Below are 26,407 nucleotides of genomic sequence, written 5' to 3'. Positions count from 1 at the left end.
TCGCGAGAAACGCTTTTTACCACGCGATTGTTCGAAATTTGGGAAGGCCATCTAGAGTCTGGGTTGCCCCTAATTTAGAGAGGGGATCCCAGAAGGTGTGAAGAAGATCCTCGGTGGCTTACGACCTCCTACCTATGACGAACTCGAAATTTTATCTCCAGTCAATTCAACGAATGCTTGAGTGTACGCTAGGATAGTAGCCTCTCGATACCCGGTCCCAGTGACCGATATTTGTACGTTGGTTCGGCCAGTAATTACGGCAGTGGACTGCAGGGCAGAGTCAATCAGCACACCAGAAAGGATATCAAAACAAGACTGGATCGGAACATAACAACAACGGACTTGAAAGCGCCCAGTTGTTTCGTCACCCTAATGACCATGAAGATGAACAGCGCTAAAGAAGAACACGTCCTCGATGTGTGGAGGACAGTGACCTTAGCAGAGACAATTTTAACGATGTCCATGGGATCTACAAGCTCTAGATTACAGAGCATGGTCATCGCACAATCCCTTAGAGGCAAACATTGTGCTGTCCAACAACGCGACATTCGGGCGACATGCTTAGGATGAGATCTGGTCTGGTCTCCTGCTGCATAACAGTGTAACTTATTTAACACTCAGCAAACTGTCATTTTGCAATGATGGTACCGAAGAACTCATAAGTATTCCTACGTGGATATGGTTTTGCGACATGGTTTGGGATGAACCGTTATTTCTAGCTGACTCCTAGGTTTGCGAAGAGGCGAAGCCTGCTAGCATTACAGCAGGGGTTGGATTGTCCGACCTCATTATCTGTGGCCTATTCGTCTTTGCAATCTCGAGATTTCAAGCGCTACAAGAGGTGGACAAAAGCAAAGTGAAACCTCAGCAACGGACCAATTGGCCAATACTTTATTCTCCGAATGTTGACCCCACGTGGCCATCTAATCACACATATTTACCCAATTAATGACATTATTACAATAGGTCAGCCTTCTACAGAAAGGATCATCAAAATCCTCAGTATTCCTAGCCAATCAGAAACCAGGCTTCAAAGGATCAGACTGCGTTCTCAACCGACTTGCGTTTTCAGCTACAGTATGAGGAGGGTAAAGTGTGAAGTGTCTGCTTGTCAATTATACGCTGGACAGTAGAAGGGTGCAACAGGAAAACAGTTGGGATTTGACCTTCATTACCTCATGAAAGTTTGTGTGACGGCCAACTGCCTTTCTCAACTTGGTCCAAGTTGATACAGAAAGGAGATGGCTTCCATAATGGCTCCCCCTTCCCAAACCTGATATTTATAGCATGATCATAGTCCATTTTTGGTCCCATACCACAGTGAACAATCGTCCACGGAGGTTGACAAGAAGCTCTGTTGAGTTAAGGATTAGCCAGCCGCCGTGTTCCTATGCAATCGGAACGATACAGTAGCATGGACCCACGTTTGCTAAGCCTCTATAGAGGGCCAGATAGGGTCCCTGTCAGGCTCCAGGACACGCAACTGTATGTGTCAGGGTGGGAGGTTATTATGGAACAAGGGTGGATATCCGACAATGATATTATTATCCAGTGCACTATAAAGTACAAGACGAGAGACAGGAGATATGGAAGCAGTGTGAGGTCATTCTAGATACTTGTAGACAGTGGCATAGTCATGCCACAAGGCTTCCACACAGGCACACGAGGCTATCGACAGCCACAGTGGGCCAATGCCGCCGAGGCCGTTCGACGAATTCGGAAAGACTATCGAGGACTGCCTCGTTATACCATGACAGTATGATTGTGTAAAGTGGGCCTTCAGCCTGCTGGTGCCTTCTCGGGCCTGCATGCGCCTATTTCGACGACTCATTGAACAAGTATATAGAGAACCTAGATAGGAGGATCTCTTGCAGGAAGACAGGGCCCTCAATACGAGACATTGTGCAACAGGTCTCAAATAGGCACCGAGGCAGAATTTGAAGGAGCCGGCAGAGAATCGAGGGGTACCTGATGCGGCAGAGAAGGATACAGGTGGTAGAGTGTGACGCACGACGGGTGCATTAGATTAAAAGGAAGAGAGGGGGTTCTTGCTCGTACCAAGTTCGGCTGCTGTCGAGCCAATCACGTAAGCCCATGGCTTGGTATTATCACGTGATGTCGTGGGCACTCCACTGGCCGCACCGCCATCGGATCCAGTCTGTGGACCATGTGCCGGGCCCAACCCTACTCAATAGAAGTTGATATCGACATGATCCACGCATCGGATCCAGTCTATGGACCACCTAGAGAAGCTCTATTGATCACACTCGACATGGTTCGTAGATTAGATCCGATGAAAGACCATCGCCATCGGATCCAATCCGTGGACTGTGTGGTCGGGTGGGACGTGGAAAGTGGTCTCGTTCCTTCGGCAGCGTATGGCGTATCTTGCGACCTCAGCATATCCTCCTGTCAAACTGAGTGTACCAAGAGAATGTGTATTGAATGCTCTGTTGTTGAACAGGTGGTAGCCTATCGTTCACGACTAACCGGGTAATTTTGCAACACTCGCTCATCAGACTGTATCACCATTGACAGGCAGCAATGATGACGTACACTCGTTAGATAGGTGTATAGACAGGCTCAATGCCACTCTCTGACCGAATTCGATCAGAACACTCTTTCAATAAGAGAATGTCAAACTTCTCGTGCAACTTGAGGTGAAGGAGTGCTCTGTTCTCTATCTACTTGTTGAGTTGCTGAGAGTTTCTTCATAGACATGCGAACACCTCGTCGTCGTAGAGTAACAACCATCAACATCGTTGTCTATGGTAACCTCTCACCAGCGTTTCAATGGTGGAGCCTATACCCCCCTGTCCGACAGAGAAGTTTGACATCTGTCTATCTGGCAACTGGTCCTGCCAGGTTACTGGATTTTATTACATAAGTGATAACCCCATTTCCCAATAAAGAGGCACTGGCTACTTGTTCAACCGTTCAACGCCTCCACAGTCTGATCGGATCCAGTCTATGGCCCATCTGGAGGGGGTTCCGACTATGTCGTAGCTAACGGGTCCTTAAAGGCGCTAAAATGTCCCGTTCATCTGCTCTTCGGCTCGGAACTCCTCTGGTGGAGACACCATGTGTCATTGTCTGTCAGGGCAAAGACGTATATGGTGAAGATCTGACAATGATATTACTATCCAATGCACTATGAAGTACAAGACGAGAGACAAAGAACATGAAAGCAGTGCAAAGCTATCCTAGATACTTATAGTCAGCGGTACAGTCATGGCGCAAGGCTACCATGCAGGCACACAAGGCTATCGGCAGGCACACGAGGCTATCGACAGCCACAGTGGGCCTACCAAGACCATTCGAGGGGCTTCCAGGTTGTGCCATGACATTGTCAAACAATCAGTGGATGTACATTGACTGTTGTTGAGTGCTCTGGAATTGAAAGGGTGCGGTTATCTGCTAGGTTGCAACGTTCCCGGCAGGCTACAACATATATTCAACGAGAATTCCTCGTGAACCACTCAATATTTGAAATGGCGTCCAAGTGCCCGCCTGAGTCGATGGCACTTTAATATTAATAGAAGCAAGATGTAACACCCCGATGTATCACGTCGAACAGGAGGTTCGAACGTCTCGAATCGTTCGTAGCCATTGTGGAGGTGGCAGGAAGACGGAAACGATAGAAAGGGAGCTGGACGCCGTAAATGGGTAAAGAGATAAAAGGATCGAAGGGTATAAGAGCCTTCGAACCCCTAGATAGACAGACAGGTTTCAGTACATTGCTATTCCGCACCCTACCTTAGGCACTCGCGGCGATTCGTGATCCTTCTCCTTATACCTCTCATGACAGACCCTTACCCTTCGTTGGTATCGTTGTTACACGAGACAGCTCTCGATACAATAGATAGTCGATTGGTGCTCTTCTATGTAAGACGTCATAATAATACAAGGCTTTGTAGCTCATCTAGCAACGCAAGTGGCACATTCGTTTTGGTCCTGCAGAATCCGTATCAATTCTCGTCTTCCCATTCTTCTGGGTCTTCCTCGGCATCGATCTTGACCAATTGGTAACTGCCACTTTGGTTCCCTTCGTCGCCGAGGTGCATATCGAAAACCGTCATGCATTCTTTGAACAAGCGCTCCTTCATTGGATCATCGTCATTTGTATCCTCGAGATCCCTTAGTCCCTTTCCACCAGGCATGAGTGCATCTTCGTCGTAATCCCGTTTGTATAAGACGCGCCGAAGGTCCCATGTGCATTTGACAAAATCGTCGTCTTCGCGATATGGCTGTTCAAAGTGATTAATTATCGACTCCTTGAAATCCACTGCATCCCTGAACCAACGCACTTTAGCGTTTGCAATATCTGTGGTCGGCTTTTTTTCAATAACCACGTTCACCAGAGGCTTATCTTGAAAGGCGATCTCATCGTCATAGTTGAGTGATGCAACCCAAAGCATAACGGCAAAGAACGACTCCATATCATGCCCCAGAGTTCTTCGAGTAACTGGCTTGTCCTCAAGAAGACTCGGCGCCATGAATGCAGGAGTCCCACTTCGAATGCTTCTGCTGGATGCTCTCCCGTCGGCGGTGAAGCATAGATTCCAGTCAATGAGAGTACCGCGCAGTGTCTCGTGGGTAAGGCCGCCAGTAAGTTGAGTCTCTTCCACCGGAACCATGATGTTCTCAATTGAAATATCTAAGAATTCATTAGTGTTGTTCATCGTCCAGTATGTTCGTCAAGTTACCGCCATGAAGAAAACCAGGCTCAGGACGTTTGTATGCCTCGTAATAAACGATCATGGCGTCGCGGATTGTTCGCATGAGTTCTTTTGGTTGGGCATTGCGCATCGCCTCTTTCAAGGGTTGACAATATGAGATGATAAGGCGGGCACGTCGTCTGCGTACGTCGGTACATTCATTAAAATTCTTTTTCTGCCCGTTGACTCGGAAATGGAGATCCTTGCCTGTAGTGCCTAGAGATACGCCGGTGGGATCGAGTTTTGAAGTGCGCCCAGATACGAAGCTGGATTTGACCACCTTCATGGTTCGATCCATGATTGCCGCGAGTGCGTTCTCACAATTCGGAGGAAACTCGCTGGTCAACACCTCCGTATTGTCGCTTGACGCCTCCACATTGTCACTGTCTTCTGTGATCGAACGGCACGATTCATGGAGCTGTGGAAGGCCTCGTACGTTTGCCTCGACAAGAATGCGGAGAACCTCTTCTTCAGGCGGCGGCGATTGGTGTTCAGGCTTCTCTTCCCAGGCATCCTTCATAACCCACTTATCGTTCGGGGAGTCCGCAGGATGCACCCGCGTGACCCTGAGATGTCTCCCAAAAACGCAGGGACGGTAACATAGTAAGCTATCGGTTGCTTCAGCCCACTTTATTCCCGCATACTCAATGAATATCGAGCCGTCTTGTTGATGAGCCGTAACATGGGGATCTCGTCCACGGTGTTCAGGTTCCGCGATGAAGTCTGCCAAGAAATCCGCGAGGAATTGAGTGTGTTGAGGATTCTTCACAAAATCAAGTGGCTCAGAGTACCCGGCACAGCCATGATCAACGTAAGTAATTAAGGCACACGGTTGGAGGAAGAGAATCCCGTAGAGATAGCGGCGGAAGGGCTGATGATAGAATATGTTCCAGGCGCTTCGCAACCACTGCAGGAATTTTTCAGGGGCCTTTTGCAAGGAGCTTTGCGTATGCTCAAAAACAAGTTCCACATGAGCCCAACTAGTACCCGTTTCGAGATGGAAAAAGAAATCTGGTTGCGAAAGCGGTTCCTTACCTCGTTTGGCTCCGAGTAACGTCTTCGAGAAAGAGCTGGATAAACTGAGGTCATTAAGAACCTATTGACCAGATTAACAGAAGGCCTCCAAAAACACTTCGAACAAAATATAACCTTCTCAGGGAGTGCTTGTTGTAATCGCTGAAAGAACGACGTCTGTTCCCAATCACCGATACCAATTTTCTTAATGTCTTGGATGTTGAGCTGCGGTCGATCGTCTTTGTGGTTGAAGGGACCTAGAAAAGTCGAGCGGAATACATCATGGGGGATGTTCTTTCTCGTGATTCCACGGGATTCCGCCAAAATCCGTATCCCTATGTCGTCGGCATAAACGACATCTTCCTGAATCAAACCAGAATGACTGGCCATACGCTTGTGAGTCGGTGTCTGTTTATACTGCGTAGAAGTGTTATCACCTTTTGAAAGGGTCCCAGGTGGCGTGCGGTCACGTGTGCGCGTCTGCACATTTTTTGTCCGATGAGTAAATGTGGTCCTCAGTCTTCTGGCGCCAGCGCCAAAGGCGTTGTGGACTTTTTTGAGAGCTTTCTCTGCTGCCTGCCGGCGAGGACGCGGTGGGGATCTGGTAGGCGAATTCATCGCCACGGTACGAGAGCGGACTTATAGCGCACAAGTGTGAATAGCGTATCAAAGCCTCCTTTTGATTGCAGACACAAAACCACGTTGGGGAACTGGACAGTGGACGAGGTTGTAAAGGTGGATGATCGTGATGATGCTTTTAAAGTGAGAAAGAGTTTTCTCCCACGCGTCGAAAGTGAATCGCGGTATCACGTGCCAGCAGATGCAGTCCGAAGGAGGAGGGGATTTCCCGGCAACAACTTTTACGGCGACCACGCCAAGCCAGCAATATTTAACATGACGGTGCCAAGCAAACATCATCACGTAATTAGACCCCCCCCCAAAACACACACACGAAAAAAGAATATAGGGTAAACAAAAAAAATCCCCACCTTCCTATAGTCCATCTCTGACGAGCTTGTAAGATGGGGTGCCACAACCAGCGAAAGTTTTCAATCAGACAAGTTCAAGGTCAACCACGATTTTGGCGTGGATCACATGATTGAGCCGACGCCAAGTAATTTCCACACTAGTCCTAAACTGTCGTTACGCATGCGAAGCCCTACCATGGGTCTCAATGGCGTCCAAGTTACTGCATATTCCCAATAACGTAATTCTTGGATCAGAACCTCCTGGAGATCTGCCGTGAATGTTTGGGCTCTGTTCGGCTCCATGCAGCGTTGCTGTTCTGCATCAGGATCCCAACCAATCAGGTGTTAGCGTTCTGCGCAATAGCGCAAACACGTGACCAAAACGTGATGTGAATTTCTGCATTTATGCAGATGTACTATAAGTAAAAGCGGCAACCACGGTGGATAGGCTAAGTTATCTCATACGTTCTCTTCCCGCCGCTATAGTTCAACGCTAGTTGCGGGGAAATCTCCCACCGAATTTGGCGGTAGGTGCCGCCGCTTTAGGTAATGTTATTCCGTCGATGCTTGATGTGTGAAAAAGTGTGTTAAAGACTAGCCTAATCTATGAACAATTGTGGCCGTTTTATAGGCGCCGTCCTTGGCGTCTCGGCCAGAATCACACTGAGATGGCTCCTAAGTGCCGAGGGCCTAGTAGGTAGTTGTAATGATCCTTGGTATGCCCCCATCGCCTCCTATAATCTCGCCTATGGTCTTGGCTGTGGTGTAGAGATTGTAGACTCGCGATTCGCTGTCATAGATGTTTCTTCCACCATGATTGTATACAAAATGGCATCTGACATAATATCAAGTATCGAGGTTTCTCCCAATCCACTTCTACTCCATCGTCGACGTTCTCAACATTCACTCAGTCCTTTCTATTCCAGCAATGTTGGCGGGAATTGTCATGGGGCGCCAAGACCCCATGCCAAGAACATGTTTATAGCATGCGTTACGCAGGATACCCCTATCCGACTTCCAAGCGTGGAAGTCGATGTCGCCCCTGCACCTATATAGATAGATAGGTATCCTTTTGACGTCTTTACAGCCTGCTGGCGAGCCTGCCCCTGACAGGAATGGAGCGAATCTTTTGTCGAACAGAGCGAGATGCGGATAGAAGAGGTGAAAACTCGTGAGAACAAGGAAGAAAAATCAGATGATTTAGCTGGCGATGAACACAACGAGCCAGCTTCGTACGAAAATACAACTGAGATGCACAAACCCATGCCCTCGTCCAGGTCCACGTGCGGTATAATTCAGAACATCTACGAAAAGTCTTTATGGGCCGCATCAAAGAGATATCAATCGAATATGTTGGGAGGGCCTTCCAAGATACACGAGATACGAGAGTTTGAAGATAATATATACCGTGACAACAAAAATTTGCCGCCCGATGCAAAGCTCGATTCTGGCGACATTATCTGCGCCATCCTCTCACATGGCCGCTGGCATTGCAAAGTCCCTCAGTGCGGACCGACTTTTGAACCAATGTTTGCCATTGACATACATCTTCAAGCACATGGCACAATAGCCTTAACAAATTGGTATTGTGGAGATGCTACATGCGATACTGGTGCTGAGAGCATCTTCCACGATCGAACGAGCTTTGGTTCTCATGTTGCTACTGGGCACATAGGTTCTAGCTATAGCACTGCGGCTGGACGTCGTGTTCCTAAGGGAGATGTCTTAATAACCAGCCTCATGGAGCAACTGAAGTTCGAACGCTTACACATCAAGACATCAAACCGCCGAGACAAGCGTATGAAGGCATCGACAACTCTCGCCGGCAACAAGATACAACATGGTCCACCGTCCGATACAGATCCGAAAGTACGTGCACGGGCGAAATTATGTGGTGATGAATTGCTCGAAGGACCAGAAATAGGGTAGATGCAACGTGGTCTACATGACGATTCAGGTCGGAAACGCTGAGCATGAGCTAGATTTATCGTCAACGAGGTGCTCGAAGAACCCATGATAAAGGGGGTACAACATCTACGTGATGGTCAAGCCCAAGAATACTTGCATGGGCCAAATTTGTCCGGTTCTACTTCCCAGACAACCTTGAGTTCATCAGAGAAGATGACAATATAGGATTGCTGGAGCCATATTATGACGGTCTCATAAAGATTCTTTCGCGGATGCGGTCCGACCTTACGAAGCAGCATATGTACCTGATTCAAAACGTTGAAAGGCCGTATGTGGATGTATGAGAAAGACGCTGCGACATATATCAGAGCTTTTGATGAGTTACTCAATATGACTGGGGCCAAAGATCACAACGTCCTCCGCAGAGTGCTCTTGTTTCCGCATCAAGAGGTAGCGGAGAGGGATGAATTGCAGAATATTGGCCGAGAAGTTTACGAAGTTGACGAGTCTTAGGACAATAACCGAAGGGGCGGATATTACGTTAAAGGTTGCCCATGATCCGGGTGCCAGTACGCGGCAAGCCACAAATACGGCATGGGGCAGCCGCTTTCTATCCGATCATCTAAACTGCCTTCGGCACTGCCCTGAAAAAGGTTGTGAATATTGTGGTTATCTCCAACCCGATCGATTCGAACGCCATAGGATGACCTACCATATTGGTAGCCCATTCCAATGTGATCATCGTGAATGCAGTCGAGTGTTTCCCTCAGATACTTTGGCAAGCAGAGGGCAGATAAACTGTGCCCCGCTCCGAAACCATTTCGAAAAGTACTTCAACCGGAAGCTACAGAGTTCCCAAACCCAGTCAAGCCTATATTTAGGTTCGCAGAATTCCAGTGAACCCATGAGGCAAGCCAAATTCAATGGGGAGAGATTGAAGTTCGAGGCAGCAAAACTTGCACCGGATTCTCATATGGCCATCGCCATTTTCTTGATTGGATGCGTCAGGAACAGGGGCACGAACCCAGGAGAATAAGACTGTCCTTTCGCCTGCACCTTCCTATAGATTGCACGCACATCAATTCCTGATAGTCCCTAGTCCAGCTGAATCGGGGCGTCCGGACATGAGACCCTTAAGCGGAGAATCGGGGCCCTAAGCACGACGAGAGCGCTGGTGCCAGGGTAAGAAAGAGAAAGGAGAGGGAAGGAGAGAGAAGAAGGCACGGAAGAGAGAGAGGGTTTCTTATAGCGATGTCAAAAGCGGCCGCCCGCCGAGACTTCAACCATATCCGAAGGAAGCAGGCCGCCTAAACCAGGGGTGAATTTCCCGGCAACGACTTTACGTTTTGGAAGCAATATGTTTTCCAATTCCCTGTTTTAGAAGTCGGGGGTATCTCCGTGACTTTGAAGTACTGGCACGTTAACCAGACTAAGTTCACAGTTTTATTCCACCAATCAGAATAAGCACTCCCGTTTCCTTATCCTTTATGTCATCAAGACTTGGCCTAACTAAGAGCAACCACCGAAAGCGGTATAGTGGGAAAACTTAAAACAACAGCATCCGATTACAAAGTCTGATTGAAAGAAAGGAGATAGATGATGTACAAGACCCCACTTGGGACAAGGTAGGGAGAATACGGTATCGTGAACGGTGCGAGACGTACGTATCTCAAGACTACAATCAGACCAGTAACAGGGACCGAGTATACTCTGGACATACACCATGAACCGGCTTGGTATTTGGACGGCGATGGACTCTTGTCATCATGTTCTCAGACGAACTAGGTCTTTCCCCTTCAAGAATATATTTCCAGATCGACGGAATATACACGTTCCTCGTAAGAAAGCAGAGAAGTGGCTCATAGCTCGGCTTACTGATCGTTGCTCGTCGAAATCCTTCGATACTGACCGATCTAATAATGGAGATGATTGCAGTGCTTCCCTTCGATCAAATATGCATGTTCACCACCGACCATGTCCCTACCAACTGGTTCTCAGACTGGATCCGATGCATCTTGCGATCCTACCGCACCCGACCAACCACACCGTCCTGTCACCTTCTTCTCGCTTCGCAATCTCTCTCTCACACTCTTCCCCGTCCCTTTCAACTTTTCGCTCAAAGATTTCTTCTCCCAACCAGTGTTGTTCTTCGCTTCCACGCATGTTTTGATCGGAGATCGCGTCTCTGACTGACTGCCACCCCCGTCGTCTCTTTGAATCGCCGCGTTCGTCGTCGCTGCGGCGACGAGCTTGAAATCACACCGATCCGAGTGTTTGGTAAGTGAAATCTGAGGCGGCCCGGGCCCGAGACGCTATTGGATTCAGTCAGCGGATCACCTCACACCGAGTTTCTGGGTCCACGCCACTCTCGAGTGAACGGCACATCGGATCCAGTCAGAGGGTCACCGGCACTAACGAGTCCACAGCCACTAGTCCATTTGACACTCCCACGCACCACCATGGCACCCAAGCACGATCGCAGCGCTAGTCCAGAGAGTGACAGCCCTGCACCGCCTCGAAAGAAGACCAAGCCCAGCAAGAAGCTTACCCCGAAACCGGCTGGCAAGAACCCTAGCCAGGAAGCCGCCGAGACTCCGGCCCCAGCCAGTGACTATGAGAGTGACACCGAAGCGGGAGAGAGTGGGTTTGACGAATCGAGTTCTCGAGCCAAGGCGCCGAAGCGCACCCCTGCCAAAAACAAGGCCAGCCAAATCACGCGCAAGAAAGAGAAGCGGCAGAAGGAGAAAGACCACGATTTCAAGTTCAAAGCCCGAGAAGAGTGTCTCACCGAACTGGCCAAGAACTACGTGGGATTCCACTGCATCGAGCAGGACCGCGCCTTGACCCGCAACATGCAGTACCTGGCAGGGTACATGGGCCTAGCGCGGACATCCGACCTCGGCGGCATGATCACCGCCATGGAACCGTACTTGACCAACTTTCTCAAAATCAAAGATCGAGGCTTTGATGTCCCCAAGGTGAAACCGACATCCACCCACTCTAAGACCTCCATCTTCAAAGAAATCTCCAAGGGCCCGGACATGCCAGGGAACTGGAAGCGTCTGGCATCCGTGTCCACCAAACATCCTCTGAAGCTCAACGACCCTTGCCTGGACGGCTTCAACGACGCACGCCAACACTCGTCCATTTTCCCTCAAGCCATATATGTCGCGCAGATCTTTCAACTCCTCAAAGTATTCCCGCAATTTTTCCCCGACTCCTTCACGATCCCGCCCCCGACCACGGACAAGTGGGCCATCGCCACCCCCGAGGACGCCAACCGCGCCTTGACGGTCATCCGCTTCGGCTGTTTTCACTTTGGCCACAAGGCTAAGCTTCCGAGTTTCGGTGATCGCAAAGCCTTTCCTGTTCGCTATCTCACCAAGGACGAGATCGACCGCTTCAAATCGAGAGGAGACGTGAATGAGAAAACACACGTCATGGACGAACTGCGGAAACAGGCCCAGGCCTTTTTCCACGAAGAGGACGGTCTCGGTATGGAGGACTTTGAAGCGCTGGACATGACCATGTTCCCGAGTCCGGGAGAAGATCTGGTGGACCGCCTGCGAGATGATGGTGACCAACTGGAGCAGACGATTGAGAATTTCGCCGACAAACTGGATAAGAAGAACAAGGTACGTACCGCCTAGATGTTCCACTGACTAGATTCGACATAATGGCTCGTCTCGGTGGTCTATTGATCGGATCCGGTCCATGGACCACCAAGGTTTCCTTTTTAACACTGTACGGCGACTGACGCAGTCGATCACAGGGTAAATCCGGCCTTGAGTCTACATCCATGGTCAAACGTCCCGCCCTCGGTGATGACACGTTAAAATTCTTTCTCGACACCCAAATTAAGAAGTGCCAAATTGTCCATGATGCATTCATTGGCGAGGAGGTCGGCGAATCCGTCGAGAAGCCCATCGACATGACGGAAACGGTCAGCGTGGCGGAGCGGGTGGCCCAAGAGGGTTACCAAGATCCGTTCAAGCCATCATCCAGCGTGGAAACCTTGGAACACCATTTCTGGGACTTACGCGCCAACATGTCGACCGTGTCTGTGTCGACTCCCACCTATCCCGAGGCAGCCGCTCGATTTGGCTTCGATCCGGATCACCACCGTGCGGGCCAGATCCAGATTTCTCACCCCTTGTCACCCGATGCCCCGATCCCATTCGTTCCCAAGTTGCACCAGGTCATCGGCGCCGCCTGGCAGTTGCACCAAGAAGAGAACCCCATGGGGGGCGGCATCAATGCCAATGACTGTGGCATGGGGAAAACGTCCCAGACTCTGCTTGCCATCTTCCAGTCGGCCCGAGAAAAGTACGCGCGTTGGGAAGCCGGCGACACCGACCAGGATTTTCGACCGACCCTGATCCTCGCGCCCCCCAACCTGGTGTCGGTATGGTATAATGAGTGGGTTCGGTGGTGGGTGCCTCGTGAAGGTGACGCCGCTCTGGACCTTCGTATCTTCTACGGCAGTGACCGAAGTCCCGATGCGTCCTCGGCCCAGCGCGTCTTGATACTACCCTCGAACGTGACCGAGGCCTCCCAAATCATTCAGCACACGTTCCCGGCCCACCGACCCACGAGCGCATTTGGCGTGATCATTGGCGCCTATGACACCCTGACCAAACGATGTTTGACCTCCAACCGACAGGGTCCGGAAGAACAACAACGTCGCGCCTACCGTGCGTCAGCCAAAGGTATGTCCCCCATGTCTCCCCTTCCCCCCGCCGGGAGGATCGGGTGGGTAGCCCATCGGATCCAGTCTATGGACCACCTCCCACAGGGATGGATCCGGTATTGACCCGACTCCAGTTCGAGACTCGACGTCCGCGATGCCTACGGCCTTGGACCCAGAAGATAACATCGAACGACAGAGTACCATTCACCAGACTCCGACGAATCAATCCAAGAAGCGGTCCCAGATGAAGGAAGTATACCGACTGGTCAAGCATGCCGCCAAGAATGATAACGACTTCGACGACGGATCGGACATTGATGGTGATGATGATGACCGCGTAGTGTATACGAATCGTTTGGCCCACCTCTTTCACCGTGTCATCTGCGATGAAGGGCACAAATTGAAGAATCCTCGCACTAAAAATGCGAAGGCCGTTGAAGTGTTGTACGCTCCCAAACTGTGGATCGTGACTGCCACCCCCATGATGAATCGAGTCTCGGATCTCTTGGGTTACCTGTGCCTTTTTTGGCGTCCGGAGTGGAATGACGATCTCGATGTCTTGGACGGCTGGACCCTTCCCTCCAGCGCCACGAAGAGATACGAGAAGACGACGCTAGACGATTGGCAGGACCGGGCGCCTCACTATTGCCAGAAATACCGCCACCAGCCGATGTTTCTGTTTGATCCGGCCCTGTTTACCAAGCTGCACAATCAAGGCGAACTCGCCGGCGGCCGCGTCAGTCACCTGGTCCTGCGCACCATTCTCTCCCGCATGCAGTTGAGATGGACCATGGCATCCAAGATCCCACTCGACGACCATAACTTCTACCAACCGGGCAAAGAAGTTCCCATGTATCGCATTGCCGGGGTGGAGCTGAGGATGAGTGCGTACGAGCGCGCCGAGTATCTTAAGCTGTGGCATGTCTATGAACCGTACCTGACCCACGGGAAGAGCTCGTCCTGCGACCAGTCCAAGAAGCCCGGAGCCGGCCGTGGTGGTCTTCGTGACATGGGCCTCCATCGTCATATCTGTCTGTCGACCTTTGATCTACGCATGAATACCCTTTTGCTCCGCAAGAAGAAGCACTCGGCTCTCGAGGTGGCCGGATGGGCCGACGAGGGGGATGACCACGGGTTTAGCCGTTACTTCTACGCCACTCGCCCGGCTCCGTCCTTACCTCCGTACATGGACCGCCTCGGGGTCTGCGCTTATCAATGCGGCGAGTCGGTCAAATTGCGATACACCTGCCTTCATATCAAGAATGCCCTGTTCGGAGACGCCACCGGCCATCTGACAGGCAAACTGACCATCTATTGTAACTGGCCGACCACGCAATGGGCGGTGGGCTGCCTGCTGCACAATCTGGGCGTCGCCTACTACAATCTCTGGCCCTCCACCACGCTGGCGCGCAAAGAGGAAATCCTCAAGCAATTCAATGACCCAACCGATCCGGCTATGTTTCTCATTGCCAACACTCGAAGCTCGGCCCTGGGACTGAACATTCAGGGAGCGTGCCACAAGATTCTGATCTTGGAGATGCCGGACAACATCAACACCGTCATTCAGACGATTGGACGGGTCCACCGAATCGGACAAAAGGAGATCCAGTACATCTGGCTGGTGTGTGTGCAGGACACGTATGATCAGTGGTTATTCTCCAATGCCACCGTTAAAATGATCGCCCAGGTGACGGGCGAATCCCACATGGAGAGTTGCCACTTCACCTCCGAGCAAAAGCATCTCATGATCCAAATGTCCCAACAGCATGGCGCAAACGAGGCCCGGGAGTTGAGGAAGAAGTTCTGTGATGACAGCTACGTGCGGCAGGCCGAGGAATACATTCGGCTGCAATTGGGGCAACGTTGTTCCCGGTTGGACTGGCGCCACAAGATGCTCCCCCAAGTCCACGATCCGGGTAGTGTCTCCGCTCGCACCCCGCCACGCCGCCATGATCCCCAGAGACTCCTTCAACAATCACGACCGATCATTATGCCCGGTGAGTACCCCTTTCCCCGGCTGGTCCATGAATCGAATCCGGTGGGTGATCCATCCATCTATCGGATCCCGTCGTGGAACCACCTTCGCCCCCCTTTCTAACCGATGTCTAGCACGATCCCGGGAATCATTGCACGTCGAAATGGGGCCATCCACCCCGACGCATCCATCCCTCCAACCTATGGCTCCTAATGCATCCATTGGAGGTGAGATCCTGATCGAATCCCGTTCCCGTCCCTATTCTAATCTGTCCCCTCATAGACTCGCTTCGTGGTCTCGAGATGGATGAGGTGACACAGTACCAGGACGATAAAGTCCGATTGAATGATCAGGGCCAAATGATCGACCAGCAAACCTTGTACGTCATCGACGAGACCAGCTCTTGGATTATCCACCCCGACCATCGTCGTCTAGTGGATCCCGACAGTGGCGGTCATTACGACATTATGACTGGCGACTGGTATGATCCAGAGACCGAAGAGCCGATGGAGGCTCCATGCCTTGTTCCTGGATATGAAGTGTGGTGGAATACCCAGCCCCTAATGAAACTGCGGTCTCGGCTTGAACGAGCTCGTGAGGAAGCCGGCGACGAGTTCAAGCACTTCGGCGATGATGATGGTGATGATGCCAGAAATGCACCAGAGCATGTTGACGATGAAGTTGAGGCCGAGAACGCCGCAACTCTCGAGACACAGGAGAATGCTGACCATCCATCCGATGACACGGCCGGTATTCAAGACAGTGATGATATGACCGTGACCACGAAGGCCGTTGAGGATGTTATCACTTCTCCGATGGATCAAGGAGGTGACTATGATATGATGAACACTGAGGAAGTGGCTAATGTCGAAGGAGAACCTAATAAGAATTGAGAGGGTGAATGGATGACTACTATGAAGGAGCCGTAGTGAATCCAGACCTGAAGGGGGAAGGGTGGAAGATGCCGTGTCTATTTCTCTCATCCGGTTAGACACATTAGCATAAGGATGATTGTACGTGTTATCTACGTATTGCTTGCATTCGATCACACACACGAGCATCGAGATGGTTACTAGAACCTTTGGCCAAAAGAAGAAAGGAACAGGCGGTCCGACGTCGGAATCTAGAGATGTGTATTTTCCATTTCCAGCTCTGGGCCTGGGCAGATGCTGCTCTAGCCTGACGTACCCTGAAAACGTGAGTGGAGGACAAGCCTGGACTTCAAGCTTTCCCGTCGGTCGATGCGGAATTTTCATCGTCGAGAGGAGCATCGGTATGAAGGTTGAAGTCAGCTTTCGAATCGATAGTGAAGCAGGAAATTGGAGATTTGCTGTCAGTGTATGGACGGAATTTCAAGGGAACACGAACTCAAAAAGCCCACTGCGGAGAACGCGGCTCCAGCAGACCACACAGCTCTGAAAGAAACATGACAGCCTTCCTGGAGGCCATGATACCCGGCTTGTATGCCCTGAGGGGTTACTCCAGGAATCTCAGCAAATGCTCGTTGGTTATTCGCGACCAGCGCCTGGATAAGCTGAGGTAGAACTTTGGACGAATGACCCTCCGAGAGAACGTGCCGAGATGATCAAGCCACTAGCAATAGCGACGACGGTGGATGTAGGAGTATGTACAATGAAAACTGCCACCGAGTCAGTACTGGAGGCAAAATTATGGACGCTGCTGCCAGTTGGCACGAACTTACCCGTGCTTTCCACCAGCATACAAGTGATGACTATGACGAAATTGCGATCCTTCCTGTCTCAATGGTCAATATCGGTCTCGTGAGAGCCTCTCGTCCGTTGGGTGACTGACTTGAATAAGTCGTGATGAATCATGCCGTCTTCCTTGATCAGCGGTTGATGTAAGCCAAGCGCAATCAGAAAAAGGGGTGCCGATGGTAAAAGGTTGCGAGAATGTGCGGATCTTCCCATGACTCTGGGGATTGTGGCTCAGAGCAAGCAAAACGGCTTCTTCAATTGAAAGAAAAGCTTACATGGGTTTTCAGACCACGAGAGAGCGATGCAGAACAGGACGATGCCGATAGTCAGCGACGCATAGGCGATCCGATTTAGCTGTAGGGATTCATGTCAGCTACAAAACCCGGCGCAATTTCTCTCGTTGAGAAAGTCTTTGCAACGGCTTGGCGGGCGGTCGGTAGCATAAAGCACAAGTCAGGGTTGAGAAGACGAGGATGCCTGCGACAATGGACCAATTCCCGTCAATCCGGTGCAGGCTTTGATCGTCTGGGTCGAGGATGAAATTGCACCAGAGATATTATATGCTGAAACGACGGCAAATGGACCGCTTACAAGGAGGAATCTCTGTCGGTATCCTAGGATTCCGCATTACAGGGAGAAGGTGATGCTAATGAGCCCGAAAGTTGGACCTGTGTGGAAGTAAATGAGTAGGCGCCGAACCTAGAGTAGAAGGGCTCAATGTGGGCCGATGAGCTTCAGCAACTGCTTGGACCGAAGTGGAAATGAGATGTCAGGAGCTTCGGCATCATCTACAATTTCAAAGATTAGCTCAGATTCTCAATACCACTTTTCAGTGTAGATAAGTTTCTGTGGTTGAGAGATATGAAGTGCTTTTCTTATGACGACGTAAAAATGGTACACCAAGGGACTACTATACTCTAGGATTTCTGAAGCCGCTTGTGCTCCCAGCTCGCCATTGGCGAGTAGCAATTCTGTTCTGTGGGGTGACACTAATTAACCGGTTAGCTTTTGCCGGGACAAGCCCCCTTGGGGGTTGTGGAAGGGATGTCACTCGCCTCCACATCATCTTCTGCCAGGACGTCGATTTCGGCTGGGGCTCCTTGTTGGTTTGTGATTCTGACCAAGACGCCAAGGAGGGCGCCTATAAAACGGCCACGATTGTGCATAGATTAAGCTAGTTTTCAATGCACCTTTTCACTGGTTATGGCATGGTCGCTGGCCTTTCGTTCAATTGCAACGACGGAGCGATTTGATTGCGATACGCTAGTTCGAAACGCGGCCTTCTTCATTTCTCGTGCACGCTGACGCCAAGCTGAAAATGGGTTCTCCCGACAAAGCCATATACATCGGCCCAAAGAACGAGCTGTTTCTCAAAGAATACCGCGACCCGTATGAGCCCGGAAACGACCAAGCTCTGGTTCAAGTCCAGTATTCCGGCGTCAACCCGGCCGATCTGAAGCATGGGCTTGAATTTGGGTTGAATGACTACGTTTGTGGCTACGAGTTTAGCGGAAAGATCATCAGGGCTGGAAAAGGATTTCCTTACGAGGTCGGAGATGAGATATACGGCTCAAAGAAGATAGGCTTGGGTTCAGAGTTTGGGGCGCATCAGGATTTGTTGCTCGCTGAGGGCAACACCCTGATCGCTAAACGTCCATCCACAATCCCCAGCGAGGCTGCTGCAGCGATGTCACTTGTGGTACGGACTGCTGCCGACGCTCTGTTCAATATCATGGCAATTCCTTTTGCGAAAATCAATGCGGCAGGGAAGCCCAGCAAAAGTGGCATTCTCGTCTGGGGAGGCGGCAGTGCAGTAGGATGGGCAGCAGTACAGCTCGCGAAGGCGGCAGGACTGAGTCCTATCATCACAACAGCATCAGCTTCAAACCACCAAAGTCTGAAGGAGCTCGGCGCGACACACTGCTTCGATTACCGGGACGATGATGTGGTCGTGAAAATCCAAGACGTCATTGACGCTTCCGGCCAACCACTGAAGTATATCTTCGACGCCGTGTGTTCACGGGGACAAGCATCCTCGACGTCGAGTTGTGACGCGCTCAAGACGGCAACAGATGCCATTTTCGTCGGCACTTTGCCTGTACTCAGTGACCAACGTCAATGGATTTGGTGCCTAGCGGCCCGAGCGTGGGAGTTGCACCTACCGCCTCCCATCGGCCATGTCCCCGCGAACGAAGAGTGGGAGTCTCGCTTGGTAGATATTGTCTCGTGGGTTGCTGACCACTACGAGAGAGGCTTTCGTATTCCCAATCTCAGGGTCATCGAAGGGGTGGAGGCGGCGATTGCGGCGATCAAGTCATCAGGAGAGGGAAAGATCCGGTTTGAGAAAGTTGTGATCAAGCATCCTTTCTGATCCTCATCATGTAGATTTGATGGACTCCCCTCAAAGTTTCTCAGAGTCATGAGAGCATAGGGCCCATCAAATAGTCAATACAAAGAGAGGTCCCGAGAGAAAGTTTGCAAAGGTTCAGTAAAAGCGGAGAGTCGCAGCCCGAATAGAGCATTCCGCCAAACTGGCCGGTGGCTGAGTAAAGAGCTACGCTCCTCGCACTGCCAACGCTCCGCTGACATAGTCTGGCCCTGGTTAGGAGGCTCACCATGACGACAACTTTGATACAGTCGGTCGGGCCTCTCCCAAGAACAATATGGTCGTATAGTGGCGGACGGCCGATAATGGTACGGTATATTGCACCCCGCCACCAGGTCGGCTCCGATAAGTGTCCGCCGACCTGAGTCACGCAAGAATCAAGCCTCAGCTACTGAAGTAATCTACCTCGGACAAGTGATCTCGGGGCCATAGATCTACAACCAGTCATTGTCAACATGACCCCACCAGTCGCCGTCATCACGGGCGCTTGCTCAGGAATCGGACTGGCACTGACACATCATTTGCTTTCTAATGGATGGAGTATTGTGATGGCCGATATTCAAGGCTCTCCCAAGGGTGGAGAAATCGACTCGGAGCGAGCTCTCTACATCAAAACAAATGTGGATCCAAGGGCAATCAAGTGAAATTGTTCGCAACCGCATTTAACCGGAACCATCATCTAGATCTAGCTGTCCCCAATGCGGGAATTGATGACAGAGATCCACTCTATCAACACTCAATTGCCACCCAGAAAACCTGATATGTCATCATTTGAAGTCAATCTGCTGGGGGTGTAAACTATTTGGACACCACGGGCCAAGGTCATCAAAGCCCGGCGGAAAGATTATTGTTAAGGCCAGTGCTGCTGGCTTCTATGCATCGCTAGCGATGCCTCAATACAGCGCAACCAAACATGGCTTGGTTCGGTTGGTGAGGTCGTTATCGGTGGGCGTGAAGTCAGCTGGCTTTACGGCGAATGCAGTCTGTCCCGGTATTGTTGCTACAGGTTTCCCACCAGACTCGTTCATGAGGAGCATCCGAACCGAGTGGATCCCACCAATGGGACGTACGACGCAGGCTTTTGATGAATCGATGGGCGAGCAGAAATGCCTGAACGGACAGACCGTGGAGGTCTGCCCAGAAGGATGGTGCCATCGCGAGGCTCTGGAACCCCTTTCACCCAGTGGTCAGAGCATTGAATCCTCGGAGGTTGGGAAGCACTGGTACGAGCTCTATGTCAAAAGAAACAAGACACATACTCGAAATGATGCCTAGGCCAGAAACAAGATTGAAACGTCATCCACGGGACCTCACGAAGTACCGCCTAAGCCATGCCTCCTTAGCCACCCTACAATTGTGGATAAGATCGTCAAGAATGTGTTCATGTTACAGTGGTATCTGCAGAGGAACTTGACAATGACGCAACTTGAATTCTTCCCTTCTTATTCGGCCTTGCTCCCTTGTTAGATAGAACAACAACGTATTCCTTCATCTTTTCTGTAGACTCCAGAGTCTTATCAGGTGGCAGTTTCCTGTTCTGCCTAGGATACCGGTAGTGGCACCCATCATATCAGGGCATTGTCCACCAGCTTGAACGTTCCTTTCCGATAATAACCTGGCTGAAAAGCAGCTGCTGCCGGCGGGGGAGAGTTCGGCTCTCCACACTTGTGGACATAATGAAAAAGAGGTACTGTTGAATGCATCCACCACTATTATCATACATACTGGAGTCCGAGACCATGCTGTCCATAACTGTTCACAAGTCTAAAGCGCTCCAACTCTTCGAAGGTGGCCTGTCGGTCGCCTTATATAATCTCTTTACCATTGGTCAAATTGTCGACATGGTGCTATACTCTGTTAATTTCCGACCTCCGGACGATTCCGGGACCTTTCCTTGCGAGGTTAACGAGATTATGGGAAGTCAAAAAAAGTGCTCGATGGGATATCCACAAAACCATGGTGAAGTTGCATGAGCGATATGGTAAGTTTGGGTGTTTTCTTTTGCGGCCACATCTGCTCCAGTGAAAGGGGGCTCTCTACATGGCCGTAAGCAGAAGCGACCGTGAAGCTGACCGGAGGGATTGGCGGTATCAGGTCCGATCGTGCGAGTCGCGCCAAATCTGTAACACCCCGGAGGCGACCAAGGTCATATACCGATCGAGCAATGCGTTTCCTAAATCACGATACTACGATCCATTCGGATCTCCGCACGGCAAAAACTTGCTCAACGTACTGGAAAACGCACTGCACAGCACTATGAAAAGGCAGGTTGCATCGCTATACTCAATCTCCACGTTGTTATCCTACGAAGACGCCGTGAATAGCCAAACGGTGTAAATGGTGCCTGCGGGGAACTTGACTTTGTCTGGCGTTATACCTCGTTGATGGGCCTATTTCCAGGACTACATCCATGGTTCATGCGCCTGACGAAGCTGCTGCGCTTGCCGAGCCCAACAGAAGGACTGGACAACTTTATCACCGACCAGATCACCCGGCACACGAGCGAAACATCCCAGACTGATGGCGCCGAGAGAGATACGACCTTTCTATCCAAGATACTAACCTTACGGAACGAAGGCAAAGCCACGGACGCAGAAGTTCGACTCTGTGTGGAAATGAACATTGTCGCGGGCTCCGACACAACGGCCATCAGCTTGAGCTCAATCATGTACACCAACACTCCCGTCTTGAAGCGCCTTCGCCAAGAGCTGGATGATCAATCCAAACCTGGACGATCGTCAGATCCCGTAGCATACCAAGAAGCTCAGGAGATACCGTACCTGCAAGCTGTGATTAAGGAGGCCCTGCGGCTGCACGGCGCCGTGGGCACGCAGTTGGCGCGTGTCGTACCCAAAGGCGGCGCCGTCATCGAAGGACAGTATTTTCCTAAAGGGGTAAGTCATTCATTCCCCTTTCAGCAGATCTGGGATTTGACCGTGTACGTTGGTTATGTCTAACCGGTGTTGCTAATTCTGCAACTGCAATTGGATCAGGTCGAAGTAGGCGTCAACGGCTGGGCGCTTCATTACAAGAAAGAGACGTTTGTCGAGGATGTCCTGACATTCCGGCCTGAGCGATGGCTTGATTGTGAGAAGACGAACATCAGCTTGCCAGAATCTTTGGCGGTAGGTGAGATTTCGACTATATCCTATTTGGGGTTTCCGAATCCATCCTGGGAGGTCGTGATCGTGAATTTGTGCTGAAAGCCTGCATTTCTTATCTCGCGCCGGCGATACATTTTGGGATCCTTGTCTAGGATCTCCGTCCTTCTTTCTCAGCTTCGTGGTGTATATACCTTGAGCTTTGGATGGGTGGTGACTAATTCAATGGATAGTTCGGTCAAGGTGCTCGCTCTTGGATCGGCAAAAACATTAGCATCCTGGAGATGTCCAAAGCCATTCCGCAAATCGTTCAGAATTTCGACACCGACCTCTCCGAGAGTACTCGGCAATGGTTTACCAAGTGTCGATGGTTCGTCAAACCAAAGTACAATGCTCGAATAAGGCACAGAGCAAGCTCATAAGCGTCATTCAATTCAAGCGGTTCCAACTACGATGAAGTGTAGCTACATCATGGGCTGCGCTGCTGAGAAGATCATACGCAACATTGTGTCGGATAGTCGAGCAGGCAGCAGCGTGATGTAAGCCTGCATATGACACATACGTATGAAGATACGCCAGACAATCTTGATATGGTGCACGAACTAGGTGCTGTCGAACAAATGGTAACCTATTGTCAAACAAGGGAGTTATTATACACAGGCTCCACCACTGAAACACTGGTAGAAGGTATCCATAGACAACGGTATTCCTGATGGTTACTCTGCATAACAACGAGACTTCCGCAGCGCCTAAAAGAGGACGTCAGGAACGCAACGAGTAGATAGAGAACACAGCATTCAGTACATCTCAAGTTGCACCCCGTTTGACAGAGATTATTTCGGTCTTTACCATTTGAAAACATCAATCTGCTACTTCGCGATGGTACTCCTGGTCGTCGAGTCCTGCTATCTAATCCATTGTGTCCTTAATGCTTACACTATAGGCCTATTTAACTTCGGTGTCGCAAGACACCATGGTTCGTGGCTCTACGCGCAGGAACCTTGTAACACGCATTCGGATGGGAAACATCCCTCCGAAACAATAACTCATATTGTGCAATTTGCTTGCCGCTGGCAGAGACTGCCTGAGTTCCTGGATGAAGCAGACAACAGGCGCCTTCCCCCGCTCTGCTTCGACGTCCTGAGTTCATGGAGGAAGGCAATCACGCGAACAAGGTTCTTCTTTTCAGAGAGGTTAATAGAGCTAATGGTGTAGTCGGAGCTGACTTCCCTCCTCGGTGAACGAAGCAGTGGTGTCGAGATCAACGTCTGTCAGCATGGTAATCCATATATATCTCTCCTCAGAAAACCCCATTAGGGTTGCCGCATCGCTCGGGAATCTCGTTGATACAATCCCAGTGCTCAATAAACTGTCCACCATCATGCTTGAAGATGTCCATGATGACTTGTGCATAGATTTCATTATGAGAAGGCTGGTTGCGGAGTGGAGCATGTGCTTCGTCGATGTCATTCTGATACTTTGACCTGGCGTCCAGTGGACCGTCTTGGAACACTAATAATATCGAGCTAATAAAGCGAAAGGCCAATGAAACGATTGTACAGTTGGAAGACCGCACCGTACTTGATATCCCTCGAACACACACGACGCCATACCTTCAAGAGAGGAGATGTCGAACGGAGCAAGACCGGATAGAAGGGGTGAAAACTCGTGTGTAGATTGCAACTATGGATGGGAGGGGGGAAGCCCCCTATATAGGCCAGAATAGGGGCTCTTGGCACTAGGCACCAGCTGTCTGACAGGAGAGTGCTATTGCCATATATCTAGACGTAGAGTACGGGGATAGGGGAAACGGGATATCTGGTAGATCCCGTATGGGGGAAAAAAGATCTTTCGATAAATGAGTACATTTACCGCACCTTTATGGATCGAGGAAGTGCCTCGAAAAGACTCAAGCTAGGTAAAATCGACCGAATCATTGTGCGACCCATCCGAATGACTACGAACGATTGAAGGAGGGTATATTGCGCTCCAGTTTCTACCATAAAGCCATGATACATACCAGATGCACCGAGGGTCACGAAAACTGGTTAGTTATTAATCGCACATCACGGCAATTAATCCACGGTGTGGCTTGTAAATACCCGGATGGCATTACTTCCTATCGTCCTTACTACCCCGTGGAGAGCATCGTGACGTATTGTTAAGCAGATCACTGGGCATGGGTAGGACGAGTTCACTGTGAACTATCCAAAGTCCTAAGCTTGAGTCTAGATCGCGTACCATCGTTGGAAGTAAGGCAAATGACCGGCCCTACTTTGGGGGCTGATCGATCCTGTATAGAACAGTTGCAATATTGAACCAGCCCTCATACTCAACCTCGTCCTTTGTATCATCCAGGTCATAATGATAATGTCCACCACTCACAGCGTGACCGTCTTCATTGATAGAGAAACAATGAGTATGTTCCATTCTCAAACTCAAGCCCCGATCATTGCCCGAATGCAACACACTCAAACACACAAGCGGTGCCTCCAGATTGAAATACCTCAACCAAGGCCCGACATCTGCTCTTCGCTCGAACTTCCTCTCGGGAAAGTCAGGCATTACATGTACTTTTATCTTTCCGTGCGTGACAACGAACACTCCGCCTAGGGAGATCAACTTGTCCCCAAAATACTTGGCTAAAGCGTCCTGAATTGTTGCTGCGAAGTTCAATGGTCCACTGCGTGACTTGGCGACAATGTGCAGCAGGTCGCCGGGGAGACCATCCGAGCCATAAAGATTGCCCATGAGCCCGAAGCCGGTGGTCTCATGATCGATCTTGGAGCACCGGTAGCCTGGCTCCGATGCAATGATTTTGGTATAATGCGTCTCATTGTAAAGGACATCTGTTGCCTGATCCCTATCCAGTTTCCAGTGGATGTTGGGTGCTAGCTCTGTGTTGATCTGAAGAGAGTAAAATGGTCCGGCAGCGGCACCGATCAGCTGTCCACATTCGGTCGACATTTCCATCTGACGTGCAACAGACAGGAGATCATATTTCTTTGAGAAATCCGGTCCTGGAGCGAGAAATAACTGTCCGCCAACATCTGCGATGCGTGGATGACCGGACAGACCCGGTGTCGCAAGATAGTAAGGAGGCTGACGGAGGTCCGGGCTTTGGGTGATCTCAATGATACTGTTCTTGAAGTTGGATGAGAATCCGGCACGGATTGCGGGCAGCAGCGCAGTGAGAGTTGGTGGATCCAGCTGGACTTTGGTGATAGGCCGCTCCGAAAGGACATCGTCGTGAGACATTATTTTTAAGATGTCTTCTGGGACAGAACGCTCACTTTGTTGCGATGAGGACTTGATATTGTCTGAAGTATATGCTCGCAGGTCACTACAAGCGATCTAGACGTAGTCACGCTAGACTAGTTTGAGGGGACATCAGCGAAGGATTTTTGACAGGAACGGGGAAGAAAATCGAACAGCAAGATGAAACAGCAACCCGATACTATCACCCTTTAACTGGGTACCTACTACCGGTTTTTATACTCGCCGATGAAGGCGAATCTATTATCTCGTCGAAATCGGGATGACTGGCAATGGTATTAAGGTCATATGCCATATCTCACGCCGTAGTCCGAAGCACGCATTCTCCTTGGTTGTCCGAGCTGGTCTGTTTCCACCATATCTACGGAGAAGCTGGCTACAATTATTTCTCTTAGTCTGCTAGCAGTGCTGTGGGAACGTTGAAAGATATGACAAAGGGCCTTAATGGGCGTTCCCCCTGATTCTGGAAGGTCAGCTTCCAGCTTGCGATGGTCGGTGCTATATCCTTCTAAATTTCCTGTACAAAGGCAGCATAGCGGAAACCTTCCCTCAGCGCCTGATGGCGGGGGAAACGGTTGCCCGTACTCCACTCTCTACTCTCCTGCTGTCTCTGAGGCGCCCCCTTCGGACCGGCACTTCAGGCGACCTGTATT

General features: G+C 50.5%; 8 protein-coding genes across 8 annotated transcripts; 5 read left to right on the top strand and 3 right to left on the bottom strand.

Annotated features, from left to right (window-relative positions):
* Positions 1 to 3,968: 3,968 nt before the first annotated feature.
* Positions 3,969 to 6,350, bottom strand: Z518_10095 (uncharacterized protein; the record flags this gene model as incomplete). Its single annotated transcript, XM_013412711.1, has 3 exons — positions 3,969 to 4,657; positions 4,707 to 5,814; positions 5,868 to 6,350. The coding sequence occupies 3 exons, from the start codon at positions 6,348 to 6,350 to the stop codon at positions 3,969 to 3,971; spliced, it is 2,280 nt and encodes a 759-aa protein (XP_013268165.1).
* Positions 6,351 to 7,846: 1,496 nt separating this feature from the next.
* Positions 7,847 to 8,629, top strand: Z518_10094 (uncharacterized protein; the record flags this gene model as incomplete). The annotated part of the gene is made up of 1 exon (XM_013412710.1): positions 7,847 to 8,629. The coding sequence occupies one exon, from the start codon at positions 7,847 to 7,849 to the stop codon at positions 8,627 to 8,629; it is 783 nt and encodes a 260-aa protein (XP_013268164.1).
* Positions 8,630 to 11,067: 2,438 nt separating this feature from the next.
* Z518_10093 (uncharacterized protein) lies at positions 11,068 to 16,166 on the top strand (the record flags this gene model as incomplete). The annotated part of the gene is made up of 5 exons (XM_013412709.1): positions 11,068 to 12,243; positions 12,381 to 13,317; positions 13,433 to 15,295; positions 15,408 to 15,500; positions 15,556 to 16,166. The coding sequence occupies 5 exons, from the start codon at positions 11,068 to 11,070 to the stop codon at positions 16,164 to 16,166; spliced, it is 4,680 nt and encodes a 1,559-aa protein (XP_013268163.1).
* Positions 16,167 to 16,781: 615 nt separating this feature from the next.
* Positions 16,782 to 17,204, bottom strand: Z518_10092 (uncharacterized protein; the record flags this gene model as incomplete). Its single annotated transcript, XM_013412708.1, has 3 exons — positions 16,782 to 16,912; positions 16,976 to 17,028; positions 17,086 to 17,204. The coding sequence occupies 3 exons, from the start codon at positions 17,202 to 17,204 to the stop codon at positions 16,782 to 16,784; spliced, it is 303 nt and encodes a 100-aa protein (XP_013268162.1).
* Positions 17,205 to 18,309: 1,105 nt separating this feature from the next.
* On the top strand, positions 18,310 to 19,362 carry Z518_10091 (uncharacterized protein; the record flags this gene model as incomplete). The annotated part of the gene is made up of 1 exon (XM_013412707.1): positions 18,310 to 19,362. The coding sequence occupies one exon, from the start codon at positions 18,310 to 18,312 to the stop codon at positions 19,360 to 19,362; it is 1,053 nt and encodes a 350-aa protein (XP_013268161.1).
* A 470-nt stretch (positions 19,363 to 19,832) lies between these two features.
* Positions 19,833 to 20,652, top strand: Z518_10090 (uncharacterized protein; the record flags this gene model as incomplete). The annotated part of the gene is made up of 2 exons (XM_013412706.1): positions 19,833 to 20,017; positions 20,199 to 20,652. 2 exons carry the CDS (start codon positions 19,833 to 19,835, stop codon positions 20,650 to 20,652), a joined length of 639 nt encoding a protein of 212 aa, XP_013268160.1.
* Positions 20,653 to 21,761: 1,109 nt separating this feature from the next.
* Z518_10089 (uncharacterized protein) lies at positions 21,762 to 22,900 on the top strand (the record flags this gene model as incomplete). The annotated part of the gene is made up of 3 exons (XM_013412705.1): positions 21,762 to 22,271; positions 22,371 to 22,502; positions 22,712 to 22,900. 3 exons carry the CDS (start codon positions 21,762 to 21,764, stop codon positions 22,898 to 22,900), a joined length of 831 nt encoding a protein of 276 aa, XP_013268159.1.
* Positions 22,901 to 24,749: 1,849 nt separating this feature from the next.
* On the bottom strand, positions 24,750 to 25,736 carry Z518_10088 (uncharacterized protein; the record flags this gene model as incomplete). Its single annotated transcript, XM_013412704.1, has 1 exon — positions 24,750 to 25,736. One exon carries the CDS (start codon positions 25,734 to 25,736, stop codon positions 24,750 to 24,752), a length of 987 nt encoding a protein of 328 aa, XP_013268158.1.
* Between the last annotated feature and the right edge of the window lie 671 nt (positions 25,737 to 26,407).

Source organism: Rhinocladiella mackenziei (genome assembly GCF_000835555.1).
Source record: "Rhinocladiella mackenziei CBS 650.93 unplaced genomic scaffold supercont1.8, whole genome shotgun sequence".
NCBI lineage: Eukaryota > Fungi > Ascomycota > Eurotiomycetes > Chaetothyriales > Herpotrichiellaceae > Rhinocladiella > Rhinocladiella mackenziei.
The sequence above is the reverse complement of the archived record's forward strand: the minus strand, read 5'-3'. Positions and strand labels throughout refer to the sequence as shown.